We start from the raw sequence: 17,673 nt of genomic DNA on the forward strand, positions 1-17,673 counted from the left end.
GTAGTATAGACTGAAAGTAGTTGGATTTATCTTGGTGTCTTCCTTCGCAACAAGTTACTTATTCTGGGTTCAGACTATCTAGGCCATTTGCAGTGGAACTTTGAGTATCTTTTTAGTGGAGGCGGATAGGGGCACAATCCATTTTTGAAGGTTTTTGGAAGAGTGCAGGCTAAAGTGTTCATTCATTTAACTGAAACTGTGTTTATTTGTGGTACAAATAACTGGTTATTTTAATTGTCCTGTGTGGACAGTGTTAAAGTATATTCTTGTGAACAGACATCATGATTAATTGATTTGACTATAAAGCTGATAATACATCAATCTCTCCAAGACATGGCTCTTTGAGGTTGAAAACAGAACATGTGGAAGAGGAGATAGGCGATTAAGTGGTGGTGCAGCGTTTGAACGGCCTGCAGAAGTTAACCATCATGGGACACCTGGAAGAGAAAGGTATGCATTCAGCCACAGTCGTTAATGTAGATGAAGCATCATTCACAGTTTCATGGATGTTGTAACTGGTTTCAGTCAGCAAATTTGCAGAGAAGGCAATTGCATGCTTTAGAATCATGGAAGTGACGTTGAATTTTTAGTGGGATATGCTGAATGGATTTTTTTTTCTTTACAATTTTCTGCAAATTGGTTATTTAGCCAGTTGAAAAGACAAGTATTTGAACAAGAATGGTAAAATTTTAAATTATCTTCAGTTACAAACTTTTGGTAAGTGGTCAAATCAAAACTGCATCATAGAATTGCATTGCATCGAAGAACATCAGATTTAAAACCTGTAGAATAGAGATTAATATAAGTAAATTTCCTGCACTTTTCACGAAGTTATGTTAAAGACTCTGCCATTTCTAACATGGAGAATCTATTGTGGCATAAATACAGGGCACACTATATTACAGTGATGGAAGAAATACAACCTGTTATGTCACTACAGTTCACATAATAAGAATTAATTGGAGCCTGTTCTCTTGTCAGCTGTGGTATACATTGCTGGTATAAGCATTTTGCTCCAAAAAGGATTAGAATGGTTGCTATGGGCTGTAAATGTTATAATAATACCCTTCTGGAGAGAAGATTGCAAGGCATCAAAACATGGATGCTAGTTTGCTACCAAACATATTTGTTTCTTGTGGTTGGATATCATCTGACTCCTTTGAAGGTGTTGCTTTGATAACACACTCAACCTGCACGTTGTCCCTTTTTTAGGTGATAATCAACACGAAGTAATGTTGAACCTTCTTGAATTATTTGACTGCATGGCATCTAAAACCTATAGTAGTATTGAGATCAAGCACAACTGGCTGAACCATACTGACAAAGTCCCAGATTTGATCGGTGCATACCTTGGTGTTGAATTATTGCAAGTGCTAATGTTGATTTCTTGTATGAAGGATAGATAGTTGAGCAAAGTACCAACAGATGAGAAAGGGTCATCTGGACTCGAAACGTCAGCTCTTTTCTCTCCTTATAGATGCTGCCAGCCCTGCTGAAATTTTCCAGCGTTTTCTCTTTTGGTTTTAGATTCCAGCAAGTGCAGTAATTTGCTTTTATTAAGTACCAGCAGATACTGGCACAAGTTACTGCCAATGGTTGCCCTTTTCAGGGTGATAAATGAGGAAAATAGTGAAATTTATTTAAAAATCAGTGAGATGTTAGTGGCAGCTGCCCTGTTATATAAGGTATATCACCTCAGTGCTTCTCTTCACGTAATGCTTAGATAAATAAAATACAGGTTAAAGGACTAATTTGCTACTGGTTTTAAACAAAAATGTTCGGGGCATTTATTTAACTTTTGTGTGCTGCATGAATGATCTATTCGCTTAATGGCTATACTTAAACTGCACATAAGTCTAGATATCTAAAGGCATCAGTATTTCAGGCAAGTTGCTCCTCATTTAATAATTCTTCACTGACTTCTCTACTATCAGCCCTGAAGGGAGCTATATGGATGATCCAAATCAAGAGCAGCGAGCAAACCAGAGATATCCAGAACCACATCGCATGGCTGAGTTTGATGATGAATTTGAAGATGATGAACCTCTACCTGCTGTTGGCCACTGCAAAGCGCTATACCCATTTGATGGTAAGATCTTTGGTTTGCTCTAATTTTTTTCTGAGAGGTTTATAACCAAAGGTTTTCTATGCAACATCACATTTAAATTTTCAACACCAATCCAAGACTAAAGGTATTTCAAGAGCATTTCTGAATCATGTGAATAGAATTTCTGAAATAAGTGAGTGGAATTCAAACCCAGGTCCCCAAAGCATTACCCTGAGCTCTGGATTGCTAGTCCATTGGCAATACCACTATGCCACAGCTGCCGCCTCATGGAGGTTTTTAAAATTTGCCAATGCTTCCAAACTTGGATATGTGACAGTGTGCATGATACCAGTCGACTGCAACAGGGAAGAATTGGCAGATAAGTGGTAGATGGAATTTAATACAGAGAAATGTGAAATGATGTACTTTGTCAGAGGGAATAGGGAGAGGCAATATAAACTAAATTGCATAGTTCTAAGAAGTGTGCAGGGCATATTGAGAGAACAATTAGCAAAACATATAGGACTTCATAAATAGAGGTTTTGAGAAAAAACCTGGCAAGTTATGCTGAACCTTTGTGTCTCTAGGAAGAGACCATTTAGCTGGCACAATCACCACTACTACCTTGGTCTCTGCACTCATTCCGTTTTTTGTTTGATAATAACCGAGTTACTTGAACCCTATCACAAACCTTCCTTTCACTGCCCCCCCCCAACTTTCTCTGCCTATGTCAGCCCAAGCCTGGATATTGACAAAAGCAATTCATGATGTTTGGGCCCAGAACGCTACCCTGAACTCGTGCAGTGATGTCCTGGAATTAAAATAATTGACCTCTAATCACTGCAGCCATTTTCCTTTGTCCTAGCTATGACTTCAACCACTAGAGAGTTTTCCTCCAATTCCCACTGACTCCAGTTTTTCAAGGGCTCCTTGATGCCACATGTCAAGGGCAGTCACTTGCCTCACTTCTGCAGTTCACCTTTTGTATCATGTTATAAGATTGTATTCAAGATAATTTATGTTGTCAATATTAAAAGAGGCAATTATTAAAACAAATTCATAAAATTAGTATAAGCCATTGTTCAGGTGGTAGTACAATCACCTTGGAGGCAGAAGGTTGTGGGTCCAAATTCCATTCCGTGACTTGGGCAGAAAAATGAAGCCTGATACTCTGGTGTAGTACTGAAGGAGTGCTGCACTTTTGGAGTGCTATCTTTCAGATGAGCATTAGATTCCAGCATTACTTAAAAAAGAGCAGGGTAATTATCTCGAGTTTTCTGGCCAATATTTAGAACATAGAACATTACAGCGCAGTACAGGCCCTTCGGCCCTCGATGTCGCGCTGACCAGTGGAACCAATCTAGTGACCCTCTAACCTAAACTATTCCAATGTTATCCATATGCCTATCCACAGACCATTTGAACGCCCTTAAAGTTGGCGAGTCCACAACTGCTGCAGGCAGGGCATTCCACGACCTTACTACCCTCTGAGTAAAGAACCTACCTCTGACATCTGTCCTATAATTACCACCCCTTAATTTAAAGCTATGTCCCCTTGTGTTAGTCATCACCATCTGAGGTAAAAGGCTCTCACTGTCCACCCTATCCAATCCTTTGATCATCTTGTGTGCCTCAATCAAGTCACCTCATAACCTTCTTCTCTCCAATGAAAATAACCTCAAGTCCCTCAGCCTTTCCTCATAAGACCTTCCCACCATACCAGGCAACATCCTGGTAAACCTCCTCTGCACCCTTTCTAATGCCTCCACGTCCTTCTTATAATGCAGCGACCAGAACTGTACGCAATGCTCCAAGTGCGGCTGCACCAGAGTTTTGTACAGTTGTAACATGACCTCATGGCTCCGAAATTCAATCCGTCTACCAATAAAAGCTAACACACCGTACGCCTTCTTAACAACCTGGGTGCCAACTTTCAGGGAGCTTTGCACATGTACCCCGAGATCCCTCTGCTCGTCCACACTACTAAGAGTCCTTCCATTAGCGCTATATTCTGTACCCCTGTTATTCTTACCAGAGTGAATCACCTCACACATTTCCGTATTAAACTCCATCTGTCACCTCTTGGCCCAGCTCTGCAGCTTATCTATGTCCCTCTGCAAACTGTAACATCCATCCTCACTGTTTACAACTCCTCCGACTTTGGTGTCGTCAGCAAATTTACTAATCCATCCTTCTACACCCTCATCTAGGTCATTTATAAAAATGACAAACAGCAGTGGCCCCAAAACAGATCCTTGAGGTACACCACTTGCACTCCAGGTTGAATATTTCCCATCAACTACCACCCTCTGTCTTCTATCAGCTAGCCAATTCTCGATCCAAACTGCTAAATCACCCTCAATCCCATGCATCTGCATTTTCTGCAATAGCCTACCATGGGGAACCTTATCAAACGCTATGCTAAAATCCATATACACCACGTCAACTGCCTTACCCGTATCCACCTCTTTGGTCACCTTTTCAAAAAACTCGATAAGGTTTGTGAGGCACGATCTACCCTTCACAAAACCGCGTTGACTATCCCTAATCAATTTATTTCCCTCTAGATGATTATAAATCCTATCCCTTATAATTCTTTCCAAAACTTTGCCCACAACAGAAGTAAGGCTTACTGGTCTATAACTCCCAGGATGGTCTCTACTCCCTTTCTTGAACAAGGGGACAACATGTGCTATCCTCCAGTCTTCCGGCACTATACCTGAAGCCAATGACAACATGAAGATCAAAGCCAAAGGCTCTGCAATCTCCTCCCTAGCCTCCCAGAGAATCCTAGGGTAAATCCCATCCGGCTCAGGGGACTTATCTATTTTCACACTCTCAAGAATTGCCAACACCTCCTCCTTATGTACCTCAATCCTGTCTAGTCTACTACCTGGTATCGCAGTATTCTCCTCGACTACACTGACTTTTTCCTGTGTGAATACTGTTGAAAAATACTCATTCAGTGCCTCTCCTATCTCTTCAGGCTCCGCGCACAACTTCCCACTGCTGTCTCTGACTGGCCCTAATCTTGCCCTAACCAATCTTTTATTCTTAACATACCTGTAGAAAGCTTTAGGATTTTCCTTGATCCTATCCGCCAAAGTCATTTCATGTCTTCTTCTAGCTCTTCTTAACTCTCCCTTCAACTCCTTCCTGGCTATTTCATAACTCTCCAGTGCCCTAACTGAGCCTTCACGTCTCATCTTTACATAAACCTCCTTCTTCCTCTTCACCAGAGATTCAACTTCCTTAGTACACCACGGTTCCCTCACTTGACCACTTCCTCCCTGCCTAACAGGTACATATTTATCAAGGACTCGCAGTAGCTGCTCCTTGAATAAGCTCCACATTTCAGATGTTCCCAGACCCTGCAATTTCTTATTCCACCCTATGTATCCTAAATCTCACCTAATAGCCTCATAATTACCTTTCCCCTAGCTATAACTTCTGCCCTTCGGTATATGCCTATCCCTTTCCATCACTAAGGTAAACATGACCGAATTGTGGTCACTATCACCAAAGTGCTCACCTACCTTCAAGTCTAACACCTGGTCTGGTTCATTACCCAGTACCAAATCCAATGTAGCCTCACCTCTTGTTGGCCTATCTACATACTGTGTCATGAAACCTTCCTGCACACATTGGACAAAAACTGACCCCTCTAACATGCTTTAACCATAGCTTTTCCAGTCGATATTTGCAAAGTTAAAGTCTCCCATAACAACTACCCTGTTACTTTCGCACCTATGATGTGGGTATGCCAGCGTTGGACTGGCGTAAACACAGTAAAAAGTCTGACAACACCAGATTTTAGTCCAACCTATTTATTTGATAAAATAAATAGAATATTATCAAATAAATAGGTTGGACTAAAACCTGGTGTTGTCAGACTTTTTACTGTACTTTCGCACCTATCCAGGATCATCTTTGCAATTCTTTCTTCTACATCTCTGGAACTCTTTGGAGGCCTGTAAAAAAACTCCCAACAGTGTGATCTCTCCTTTCCTGTTTCTAATCTCAGCCCATACTACCTCAATAGACAGGTCCACATCAAACGTCCTTTCTGCCACCGTAATACTGTCCTTGACTAACAATGCCACGCCTCCCCCTCTTCTACCACCTTCTGTGCTCTGACTGAAACATCTGAACTCCGGAACCTGCAACAACCATTCCTGTCCCTGCTCTATCCATGTCTGTGTAATGGCCACAACATCGAAGTCCCAGGCACCAATCCAGGCTGCAAGTTCGTCCACCTTATTGCGTATGCTCCTCGCATTAAAGTATACGCACTTCAAACCACCCTCCCGCTTGCCAATACACTGCTGTGACCTAGAAACCTTATCCATGACCTCCCTGTTCTCATCCTCCTGTACATTGGAGCTGCAGTTCAGGTTCCCAGCCCCCTCAGAATCAGTTTAAACCCCCCTGAATAGCATTGGCAAATTTTCCCCCCAAGATATTAGTTCCCGTCTGGTTCAGGTGCAGACCATCCCTCTTGTAGAGGTCCCACCTACCCCAGAATGAGCCCCAATTGTCCAAGTATCTGAACCCTTCCCTCCTGCACCATCCCTTTAGCCACGAGTTCAAATGTTCTCTCTCTCTATTATTCTCCATGCTATCCCGTGGCACAGGTAGCAAACCAGAGATAACCACTCTGCTTGTTTTAGCCCTGAGCTTCCACCCTAACTCTCTGAATTTCTGTTTTATGTCCCCATCCCTTTTCCTACCTATGTCATGGGTGCCTACATGAACCACAACTTGGGGCTGGTTCCCCTCCCCCTTCAGGATCTCAAACACTCGCTCAGAGATATCATGGACCCTGGCACCTGGGAGGCAACATACCAACCGCGAGTCTCTTTCCCACAAACTCTCCTATCTATCCCCTTAACTATGGAATCCCCAATCACTAATCCTGTTCTTTTCTTCCCCCTTCCCACCTAAGCATCAGGGACAGGCTCTACCCCTGAGACCTGTACTCCATAGCTTACCCCAGTTGAGTCTTCCTCCCCAACAACATCCAAAACAGAGTACTTATTTTGGAGAGGAACAGCCTCAGGGGATCGCTGCTCTGACTGCTTCTTACCCCTTCTAGCAGTTACCCATACACCACTTTTAGGAGTAACTATCTCCCTGTAACTTTTGTCGATAGCTGCCTCTGCTTCCCGAATAATTCTTAGTTCCTGCAGTTTCAGCTCCAAGTCCCTAACACGGTCCTCAAGGAGCTGCAAATGGATGCACCTTCTGCAGGTGTAATCAGCTGGGACACTACCAGTGTCCCTCACCTCAAACATCCCACAGGAGGAACATCACACTGCCTGCACTGCCATCCCTATTACTTCCCTTACCAAGAAACAAAAATAAACTTAAACTTAAACTTACCTGCTCTCACTCCAAGTGACTTTTTTTTTAGGTTAGAGGAGGGGGTAGGATGGGATACTCTACATGTGTAGAGTATCGGGTTACTTCACCTTTCCAATTTATGGGGGTCCAGAGGGAGGAAAAAAAGCTACTTCCTAGATCTCCCTATGACCACTTCCTATATCCAATTTAAATTTTAAACAAAGCTAGAGACGTTAGTTTAAAAAAAAACACAGTAGCTTACTCACCAGCTCTCCTCTCACCAGATTCTCCCTCTCTGATTTGCTCCCAAGGAACAATGAGAACATTTATTCTTCAATCAATGTCACAAGGAATAAATTATGTGGTCATTGCTATTTGTGGGAGCTTAGAAATCATAGAAACCCTACAGTGCAAAAGGGGGCCGTTCGGCCCATCGAGTCTACACCGACCACAATCCCACCCAGGCCCTACCCCCATATCCCGCTAATCCCTCTAATCTACGCATCTCAGGATTCTAAGGGGCAATTTTTAGCATGGCCAAACAACCTCACCCGCACATCTTTGGTCTGGGAGGAAACTGGAGCACCTGGAGGAAACCCACCCAGACATGAGGAGAATGTGCAAACTCCACACAGACAGTTACCCAAGCTGGAATCGAACCCAGGTCCCTGGAACTGTGAAGCAGCAGTGCTAACCACTATGCTACCGTGTCGCACAGCTTGTGTGAAAATTAGTTACTACACCGAGTCTGTGCAGGCTCTCTGGCGAGCAATCCAATCAGTCCCATTACCCCGCTCTATTCCTATGGCCCTGCAGCTTTATTTGTCTCAAGTGCCCATCCAATTTCTCTATAAATCACTCGTATTTCTACTTCCACCATCCTCTTAGGCGACGTGTTGCCAACCATTACCATTCACCACGTCAAAAAGTTCTTCCTCATATCTTGGTCAAAATCTGTGTCTTGTCCTTATACTACCAGCTAATGGGAGCAGCTTTTTTTTTTCTTGTCTGCCATATCTAAATCTGCCGTAATCTTGTAAAACTCTCCTCAATCTCCTTTGCTTCAAGGAGAATAATCTCAGCTCCTTGTAATGAAAACTGCTTATTCATGGATCCCATTCTGATAAATTTCCTCTCCCCTCTCACCCTTCCTGAAGTGTTGTGACCAGAACCAAACAATACTTTTTTTGTGATCTAAGCAGAACTTTAGCTGTTTTTTGTTTGGCATAGGACTCTGCTCATTACTTTATTACTCATTATAGGTGCTGCTGCATTAATCTATAGTTCATTTTAGCATGTATACAAGAACTTCATCAGTTGGCTAACAGTGTTCATGATTTTCCATTAACAGCAAGGAAGCTTCAACAAAATTTGGGCAGGCTGAGTGAATGGGCACAAACATGGTAGTTGGAATATAATATGAACAAGTGTGAAATTATCTATCTTGATAGAAATAACAGACAGCGTATTTCTTAAATGGTGAAAAGTTGGGAAGTGTTGATGTCCAAAGGGACCTACGTGACTTTGAGTTGTTTAAAGCTAGCATGCAGGTGCAGTAAGCAATTAGGAAGGCAAATGATACATTGCCCTTCATCACAAGGGCATTTGATCTTTTTAAAGATTGTATAGGATCTTGGTAAAACTGCTCCTGGAGTATTGTGAACAATTTTGGCCTCCTTATCTAAGGAAGGATAAACTTGCCATAGAGGGAGTGCAATAGAGGTTCACTGGATTAATCCCTGGGATGGTGGGATTTGTTTTATGAAAAGAAATTGAGGAAATTAGACCTGTAGTCTCTGGAGTTTCAAAGAATGAAAAGTGATCTTATTGCAAGCTACAAAGTTATTGCAGGGCATGACAGGGTAGGTATTTCTGCTGACTGAGTCTCGAACTAGAAGTTACAGGCTCAGAATAAGGGACAGATCATTTGAGACTGAGATGAGAAGGAATTTCTTCACTCAGAGAGATGAATCTTCTAAATTCTCTATCTCACAGGCTGTGGAAGCTCGATTACTGAGTATGTTCAAGGCAGAAATAGTTAGATATCTAGATACTAGTGATGCCAAGGATGATGAGGATAGTGTGAAAAATGGCATAGAGGTAGATCATCAGTCGTGATCTGTTTGAATGGAAGACCAGACTGAACAGGCAGAATGACCTGTTCCTATGTCCCTAACAATACCATATTGAAGTAAGGGGCAAATTCGGAGATTTGTGTAGGAAGTGTGTGTGTGGGGAGTTGGGAGAGGATGTAACGAATTGGATGATGACATTTTAGAGTCAGTACAAAGAGCCAGTAGAACAGATTGAATGGCCTCCATTTCTGTCATAACATTTGAGAGTGAAACACAACAACATCGCAGCAAGCAGTTGTCTAATTTTTTTCCCCTCTTGTAGGACAAAATGAAGGGACATTAGCAATGCGAGAAGGAGAGGTATTGTATGTTATTGAAGAAGATAAAGGAGATGGCTGGACAAGAACACGCAAACAGAATGGACAAGAAGGCTATGTACCAACATCTTATGTAGATATTACTCTAGAGAAAAACAGTAAAGGTGCAGTGACCTATATATAAATATAAGATGCTGAAGTCCAGTTATGCTCATGTGAGAAATGTATTAATTTAAACAGCTAAAAGAATAATGGAGAAACATTAAGAATATGAATTCTTATATTTTCTGTATTCCTACTGCATAATCTTTTGTTCACCATGTGAGCTGAATTTATTAATTAAGATTTTATTCTTTAAAGATTATGCTTTGTGCAGGAATGCAGACAATGGATTATTCCATATCATAGTATTTGGAAACAGTTTAACCCTAGTATTGTTACATGAAAGCATTAATCTTTCTTATTATTCCTGATGCCTTAACTTTTGTATACGTGTATATAGGTGAAGGTTCTTGGTGTTTTATATTTTTTTAATCCATCATTGAAACCAAGGTTTTCAGACTTTTTATTGGAATATAAATTTTTAGCTTTTGAACTAGTAATCTAGATTTAAAAACTAACAGTCCTTTTCTTTATTTGTAACGTTTGAGCAAAAAACTTTAAGTGATTCACAATCAATAAATCAATAACTTTGTGTATTGGTAATGGGAGGGTGCAGTAAAGTGTTCATTACATTCCTGTTTCATTTTTAAAAAATAGAATTTAATCTGCATTTTGCCCAGGAAATGTTCTGTTATTACTTGAGGTTTATTTGTATTGATGATAGAACATTTCAAGCTGAAAATCATAACTTCAATTAATTTAACTTAACATCTTTCAAAGTCTGGATGCAGATCTGATACTTTAGGGGTTACTTAATTAACGAGTCTGTCTAAAAACTTGTGAAGTTTCTCCTGTTACCTTTATTTTTGTTTGTTTCAGCTGGATTTAGTAATCGTGCTTTCTTTCTTTCTCCCCTCCCGGACTGCAGGTTCCTGAATTGGTGTGTGGGTTCTTGAAACATTGGGCGAGGCATTGAAGGAGGTTGCATGCAGCTGTTTTCTGGGTGGGGAAAGGGCACGGCTAAAAGATTGATGCTGATAGATGAGGAGGGAGGAGGAAACTGCATGTTTCATATTGATTAATTTTGCTACTAACACAATTAACATCATTCTAACTACAGTTCACACGGTACCTGGTGAATCAACAGTACAGTATTTCATAGGTCTTAATCAATGCCAAAGGTTTATCTGACCTAGGTGAAGTACATTCAAAATGTCTTTACTGTCAGATAGTATTTTAAAAATATAGTGCTGTCTGCCTGTGCCATCCTACATGCTCGCCCTAACATGCTGTTGCATGCTTTTGTAAATCACACTAAATATTCACTTTGGAAATGTCTAGACTGTACTGTGGTTGACCTGTTTTGTTGTTGTGCAATCCCCAAGTTATCTAGCATAATCCCTTCTCAATGTTTCACTTTTGTAGTTCCATTCCATTTTTCATTTGTGCTGCTACCAATACTGCATGGTAATAGTGTTGTGTTGATTTACCAGTGTTGAGGAGCTCTTGACGAGCCAGTAGGTTGCACCCTTTCATTGTTGTCTGTGTATAGTTTATGGATTCTCCTCCCTCCTTGCTTTTGGCCTACGTAATTTTTATGTATTGGATTGATCAAAGAAGACTGAGTCAATAGAAACACACCTGAAAAACAGCATGGCTTCAGGAAAATGAGCCTGGCTCACTGTGAAGAGACAATTGGGCACACACCCTGAGAGATGTGCATCGTGAGCTCTGTGAGGATTCACCAATCACTTAATTTATCACTATCTCATCACACAGCTGCTGCCTTAAATCAACTGTTTTAACAGAAGAGTGCCTAAATCTGCTGACTGCCATTGTTTCCAGTAGTCTTTCTCAAGGCTCACATTTGTTGCAGGCTGGTGGCAGCTCATCAACATTGATTGACTTGTGTATTCTCTTGGTACTCCAGCTGCTGATGTAGTCATATCTAGTATAAAAAGTATACCGTACCAGAGGAATTGTGCAACTAAAATTTGTCAATATTTATATTGCTTTTAATACTAAAGATTTGTATTAGTTAACAAGATTTATTTGAAATGAATGTTTTTCAATTAGAATTTTGTAATTTTTTTCACCCTGGTTGACTCTTATGAATAACCAATTCATATGAAGCTCTGGTTTAATGGGGATAGCTGTGCAAATCGTCTAATCTGGTGTGGCCACACAAGTCAGTGTGGATATGTTGACTCTTGTGGATATTGTATCTAACTTAAACCGTGTGCACTTTTATCTAGTTGAGCAGTAATGCAAGTGCAGATGTCTTTTTCTCCCAGAATACTTAAAGCTGCATGTAATGCAAACTTTGTTCTCATGTTGACGTCCGTGTTCAACCTGTGATCCTAACTAGTTCTTTCAATGCTGTAACAAATATTGATCAATTCCAAACGCACCAACCCGTGAAATTATCCACTAGAAATATTCCTCTAATGCAAAGATTTTGATTGTTAGGCCACTTGAAATGAGTTTTATCAAGTGGCAGAGGGTAAAAAAAAGCAAGTCTTCTCAGCAGTACATTTTGCAATGAACTAAAATATTTTTTGACTTGAAGCCCAATTTTATTCTATGCTGCAGAGGAGTCCATTTGTGTTAGTTTGACAATTTGAATTTTAGGTAAACCTGAGCAAAAATGTGGTGGACTATGCAGATGTGATTTGATGTTTTTACCCAAATCTGTTTGATATTACTCGTATCTGGTCCTGTTGCCTGTACAGAAATTACAAATGTGAAACTATCTCCTGTTTGTATCCATTGTATTAATTGCTGGATATATTTAAATTTATTTCCTGGTGTAACATTTTAGAGTGTGTCTTTTGGACCAAATAGCACACGCCAACCACATAAAGCATTATATTTAACCATTTACCATGGTTAACGTGAGTCACCCACTGAAGCTGATTAACACGTGAAACCCTTTCATTGCAATAAAAATGAGACATTGTGTAACAGAAAATTCTTATTTCTGTTCCACATTGAATTCCTGGCAAGTGAATATCATTTCTGGTAGACCAATTGCAGAGTTAATACAAATCCACTGATGACCTTTAAGTGTTCAGAAGAATTCGGATTAAATGATTAAAAAAAACTCTCTTTAAAAGAAATCTTAAATATACATGCTTCCATGTATTCAAGTATGTGTATTTTTAAAGTGTTAGTTCACTATAAATTTGCAACATGGTGGCACATAATCTTGTTTATTGTACATTTCTAAAGTAAACCACTATGAAAATATTGACAATGGTACGTAGAGTAATCTTCCAAGTAGGCACTAAGTATGATCTGAGTTGTCTTACTTTTTACAGCAATTTAACTGTGAAAGTGCTAGAATGTAATAGAGAAGCTACTTTTTCCATAGCTGTAAATCTGCAGGTAGGTGAGTGGAGCAGACTGTTATCCAGTTTGTAATGTTGTAATGCTTTTGCTTTGTATGTAATTTTAGGTACGCTGCTTTTTTGTGAGAAAAATCTACAAATATGAGTAAAGACGGAGGAAATGATTGAAGGAGGGTTTTTTCTTGCACATAAAATTTTTCAAGTTGTATACAGTATGTGAGGATCTGGCTAAAATTGTAACTGACAAGTTGTCAGGCAAAGTAGAATGTAGTGTGAAAAGCAGCCGAGGTTTTGAATTAATAATCTTTATGCACATGTTGACTTTTGATTCTTGTTTTTAAAAACACTGTTGAAATACTGTTTAAAATACCTTGTTGAGAACTGTTTAAATAAATTAATGTATTCTGCAAGTTTTGTCATATTTAAGCATCTATTAACAAATGTTTTGCTTTTCTTTCTGAAATTAAACCAGTTTTGATAATACTGCTAGAAACTGTTGACACAAGTTGCAGTTTTGTATGAGGGTTTGCTTATGTTCCTCATCTTTCATTCAGCCCACCCAAACTTTCAAAGATGCTGGTAAAATTAACCCATTTTAAAGTGTTCCACTTCATTTCCAAACTAAATGTGGAATGGCCAAAACTGTTCTTTCCTCCAATACCCTATCCAAAAGGCTGTTGCAAGTGTTATTGCTTTGTATGAAGAACTTCATAATGTTACTCTTCAACTGACCTTTGCCCAACCCAAATTCATGTTCCTTTGTCCCGCTGTTCTAGTATAACTTGAAATCATCTTGCATCCTTAAAAATAGGCAAAGCAGCCTTTTCACTAACGATGAACAATCTAAGGCAACTTATCATGTTGCTTACTTGTATCAATATATAAATAGATAAAACATACCTGCTTTTGAAATCAGAAACATAGACATGAGCTCCTTAATAACTTGTGCATAACAGCACAGTGTTGTTTGGTATAGAGCCATGAAATTTAATTCCTGATCCCATCTGGATTAAGGTGATAGTGGGGAGACTACAAAAAGCCCTGATTGATGTTGAATGATCCCTTAGAAACAATAAATATTTGGACATTGGTCAAGGACAGAGTTGACTGCTACACCCCTTGAAGTTGGATGCCAGGTTAAAGCACACATAATTACGTTGAAAAATTCTGTAGCTGCTTATGTCTGCATCTTCAAGGCAGGAGGGGAGAACACTAGGTATCAAATGTGGCTTTCCCCTTGAACAAGTTTTACTTCTAGGCTGATGCTACTGTGCAGTACTTGGGGAAGTGTGGAGTTTGTGGAAATGCCATTTTTTTGGATGAGACTGTCCCCTCAGGTGGATGTAAAAGATCCCATGGTACCTATTGAAAAATAGCAAAAGAACTTTCCCATAATCCTGATCAGAAACCCAAAGTATGTTATGAAATCAGACTAGACCCCAAAAATTTAGTGTTTTGGCATTAGTGGGGATAAGATGTTTCATTCCAGGTGCGATTCTACATAACGTAAGAACATAAGAAATAGGAGCAGGAGTAGGCCATCTAGCCCTTCGAGCCTGCCCCGCCATTCAATAAAATCATGGCTGATCTGAAGTGGCTCAGTTCCACTTTCCGGCTTTCTCCCCATAACCCTTAATTCCCTTGTCTGTCAAAAACCTATCTACCCATGTCTTAAATATATTTAGCGAGGTAGCCTCCACCACTTCAACGGGCAGAGAATTCCAGAGATTTACCACCCTTTGAGTGAAGAAGTTCTACTGACAAACTGGGGAGCTTTGATCAATTTTTATTTTGACAACACAATTCAACTGTAACAAGTGAATTAGCTTAACTTTTAACAATTGAACAATATTCAAACATGAAAAGATACAATTCTTAACTGCTAACCTATCACTATTAGTTCCAATTAAGCAATATTTCTTTTTAAAATTAGTTAGCAAAAAACGGGCATACTTTCTTTGACTTGGGCTACCAGGCTTGGAGTTTTCAGAAAGTCTTTGGAGAAAAAGAGACACTGTTTTCTTCTGGCAGGGCCAGGCAGCAATTGCTCGTATTTTTTAAAATGAAAATTAAACTATTTCTTTCCTACAAGCTTAGCTCCTCCCATTAACCACATGATTGATTGACAAGAGACAGAATCTAATCAAAACTCACATGACTCTACATACCTAGTCTAAAATTCCAGGAGAACCTAAATAAACAAAAGGTTCACTAACTCAACCAGTTTTAGCTAGGAATTTGTAATTACCCTGGGTTGTGAGCATCTGCTGCATGTTTACCAGAAAAATCGCCTTTTGTAATAAAACACTGCCTCTTAAAGCAGCCCCACCTTGCACAAAAAATATTGAAATAGCACAGTATCATTACAGTATTCTTTGGACAACGCCTAAAATCAACTCTGGTTATTTATATATCATCGTTTGTGGAAACTTGCTGTGTACAAATTATTGCCACATTATCTACTTTAAAATTGCAATTACATTCCAAAAGTACATCACAGCTGTTGGGATGTTCTGTTGCTAAAAAGTACCTTATTTGTAAATACAAGCCTTTCCTTTATTTGAGTATTGTTTATGAATTAGCCCACCAATCAGAGATCAGAAGAGGTTTCAGATCAAAATTACATAGGACATTTGGCACACAAACAGGCCATTCGACCTAACCAATCCATACTGGTATTTGTGCTCATTCAAACCTCTTCATCTTTCCTCATCTGAATATATAACATAGCTCTCCTTTCCCTTCTCCCTCATATATTCTATTCTCTTCAACCATTTCCAGTTTCAGTAGGTTCCATATTATGACCAATCTTTGGGTAAAGAAGTTTCTTCTGAGTTTCTTATTGAATTTCTTAGTGATTAGTAATGCTAACAGTAATATACAGCCAAGTGCTCTCTCCAAATATTAATATATTTTAAATTGGAGCATTGATTTCAGTGATCCTGCTTATCCTGGCAGTAAGGTCCTACTGATTGTTTCCTTCTGACGTGTATCACACTTCCCCCATTCATTGTTTGGGTTGTCTTTAGCCCTGAGGAGGGTGAAAAAATATAAAACCGGAAAATGAGATACATTGGGAACATGCTAAGTATCAGATCTACGGAAAGAAATATGCATTTGATAAGATGCTTAAACACACAAGGTGACCAGGGGATGTGCAGAGATAGACTTCCACAAAGAAAAGCGAGAAAAATGGTACTTGAGGTTGGAGACAAACACAGGAAGGTAAACAAAGCCAGAAAGAGAGACTGAACTGTGTTAAAACTTATGGGAAAGGTGAGAGATTTTGCTGGCTACTTTTTAGGATTGTATATTGCTTTGAAGCAATATCTATTTATTTAATTTTAGCCATCTTTTTAAACCATTCAGTTTAAATTTCTGCTAGTGAGACAATTTACAGTTAAGACAACTGTTTGAGGCACTATTGTTAAGGATTTTATTACTTTATAGGTTCCAAAATCTGGGTTCAAGGAATTGTATTTGTTTGAAGCTAACTGTGTATTTGAGGGCTTTTCTGTCAGCTTTGAATGAATGAGCTCAGCAGCTTGAACATAGTATGGCACCTTTAAACAAAACATGTATTAATAGGTTCAACTAGGACAAAACACCTGTATTAGTAAAACCTTTTTTCCTGACATCACGGTAGAAAATGTAAATATTTGTTCTTAATGACTTTCATATCTGTGGGACCTAGGTTAAAATATGTTGATGTGAATGTTTACAATAGGTTGTTGTTGATAAGAGGATGTAACATTGTACAATTGATCTGCATCTACAATGATGTGTCATTTGTTCGCAGTGGAATGGACCTCCAGTGGCCCAGGAAATAAGCCACATTTGTCTTCAGTCTACATGACTTCGTTATGGAGGTGGAGTGACTAGACGACTTTCACCTCAAACCAATGAACAAGGGTAGTTTGGACTATTTCTAAATAAAGGATAAAAGTTGGAAACTCAAGTCTTCATTGACTCAGTTTTATCACTGCCCCTGTGGCATGATTCTTCTGAGACACGGTTCAACGTCTTCTTTCAGAGACACAAGAAGAAAGGTATCACCTCTGCTGGCAGCATTCAAGGAATTTTAGGGCCTTGAAGGATAAGAACTATCCATGTTGACTTCACTTTCTTGTTAAGCTAATGTAAAATCTTGCTTAATAAATTCTACTGGATTCATAAATACTGGCTAGTCCATACCTTGTTCAGGTACAACTAAGAAATTAAGAATTTGGAACTTGAATATTTTAAGTAAAAGGGCTTTATGCCTCAAAACCCCCTACAAAAGAATTTTTTTGCATTATACAAAGTTTTATCATATTATGCAACATGAATTTGATTTATTGTCACATGTATTACTATACAGTGAGAAGTATGGTTTCTTGCGCTATACAGACAAAGCATACCGTTCATAGAGAAGAACAAAGAAGGAAATGAGAGAGTGC

At 39.4% G+C, this 17,673-nt stretch overlaps 1 protein-coding gene across 3 annotated transcripts in view; it reads left to right on the plus strand.

Annotated features, from left to right (window-relative positions):
- The window catches only part of fnbp1l (formin binding protein 1-like), a 152,669-nt gene extending 135,258 nt beyond the window's left edge, over positions 1 to 17,411 (plus strand). For 2 of the 3 annotated variants that reach the window (XM_080195239.1, XM_080195241.1), the window contains 3 exons: positions 332 to 450; positions 1,935 to 2,089; positions 9,788 to 17,411. In XM_080195239.1, coding sequence (XP_080051365.1) covers positions 332 to 450; positions 1,935 to 2,089; positions 9,788 to 9,966 — 453 coding nt within the window. In that variant the 3' untranslated portion in view covers positions 9,967 to 17,411. The remainder of the gene's footprint in view (positions 1 to 331; positions 451 to 1,934; positions 2,090 to 9,787) is intronic. The other variant, XM_080195240.1, reaches the window with a different exon arrangement.
- The last annotated feature ends 262 nt before the right edge of the window (positions 17,412 to 17,673 follow it).

This window comes from Carcharhinus amblyrhynchos, chromosome 9 (genome assembly GCF_965287045.1).
Source record: "Carcharhinus amblyrhynchos chromosome 9, sCarAmb.v2.hapA, whole genome shotgun sequence".
Lineage (NCBI taxonomy): Eukaryota > Metazoa > Chordata > Chondrichthyes > Carcharhiniformes > Carcharhinidae > Carcharhinus > Carcharhinus amblyrhynchos.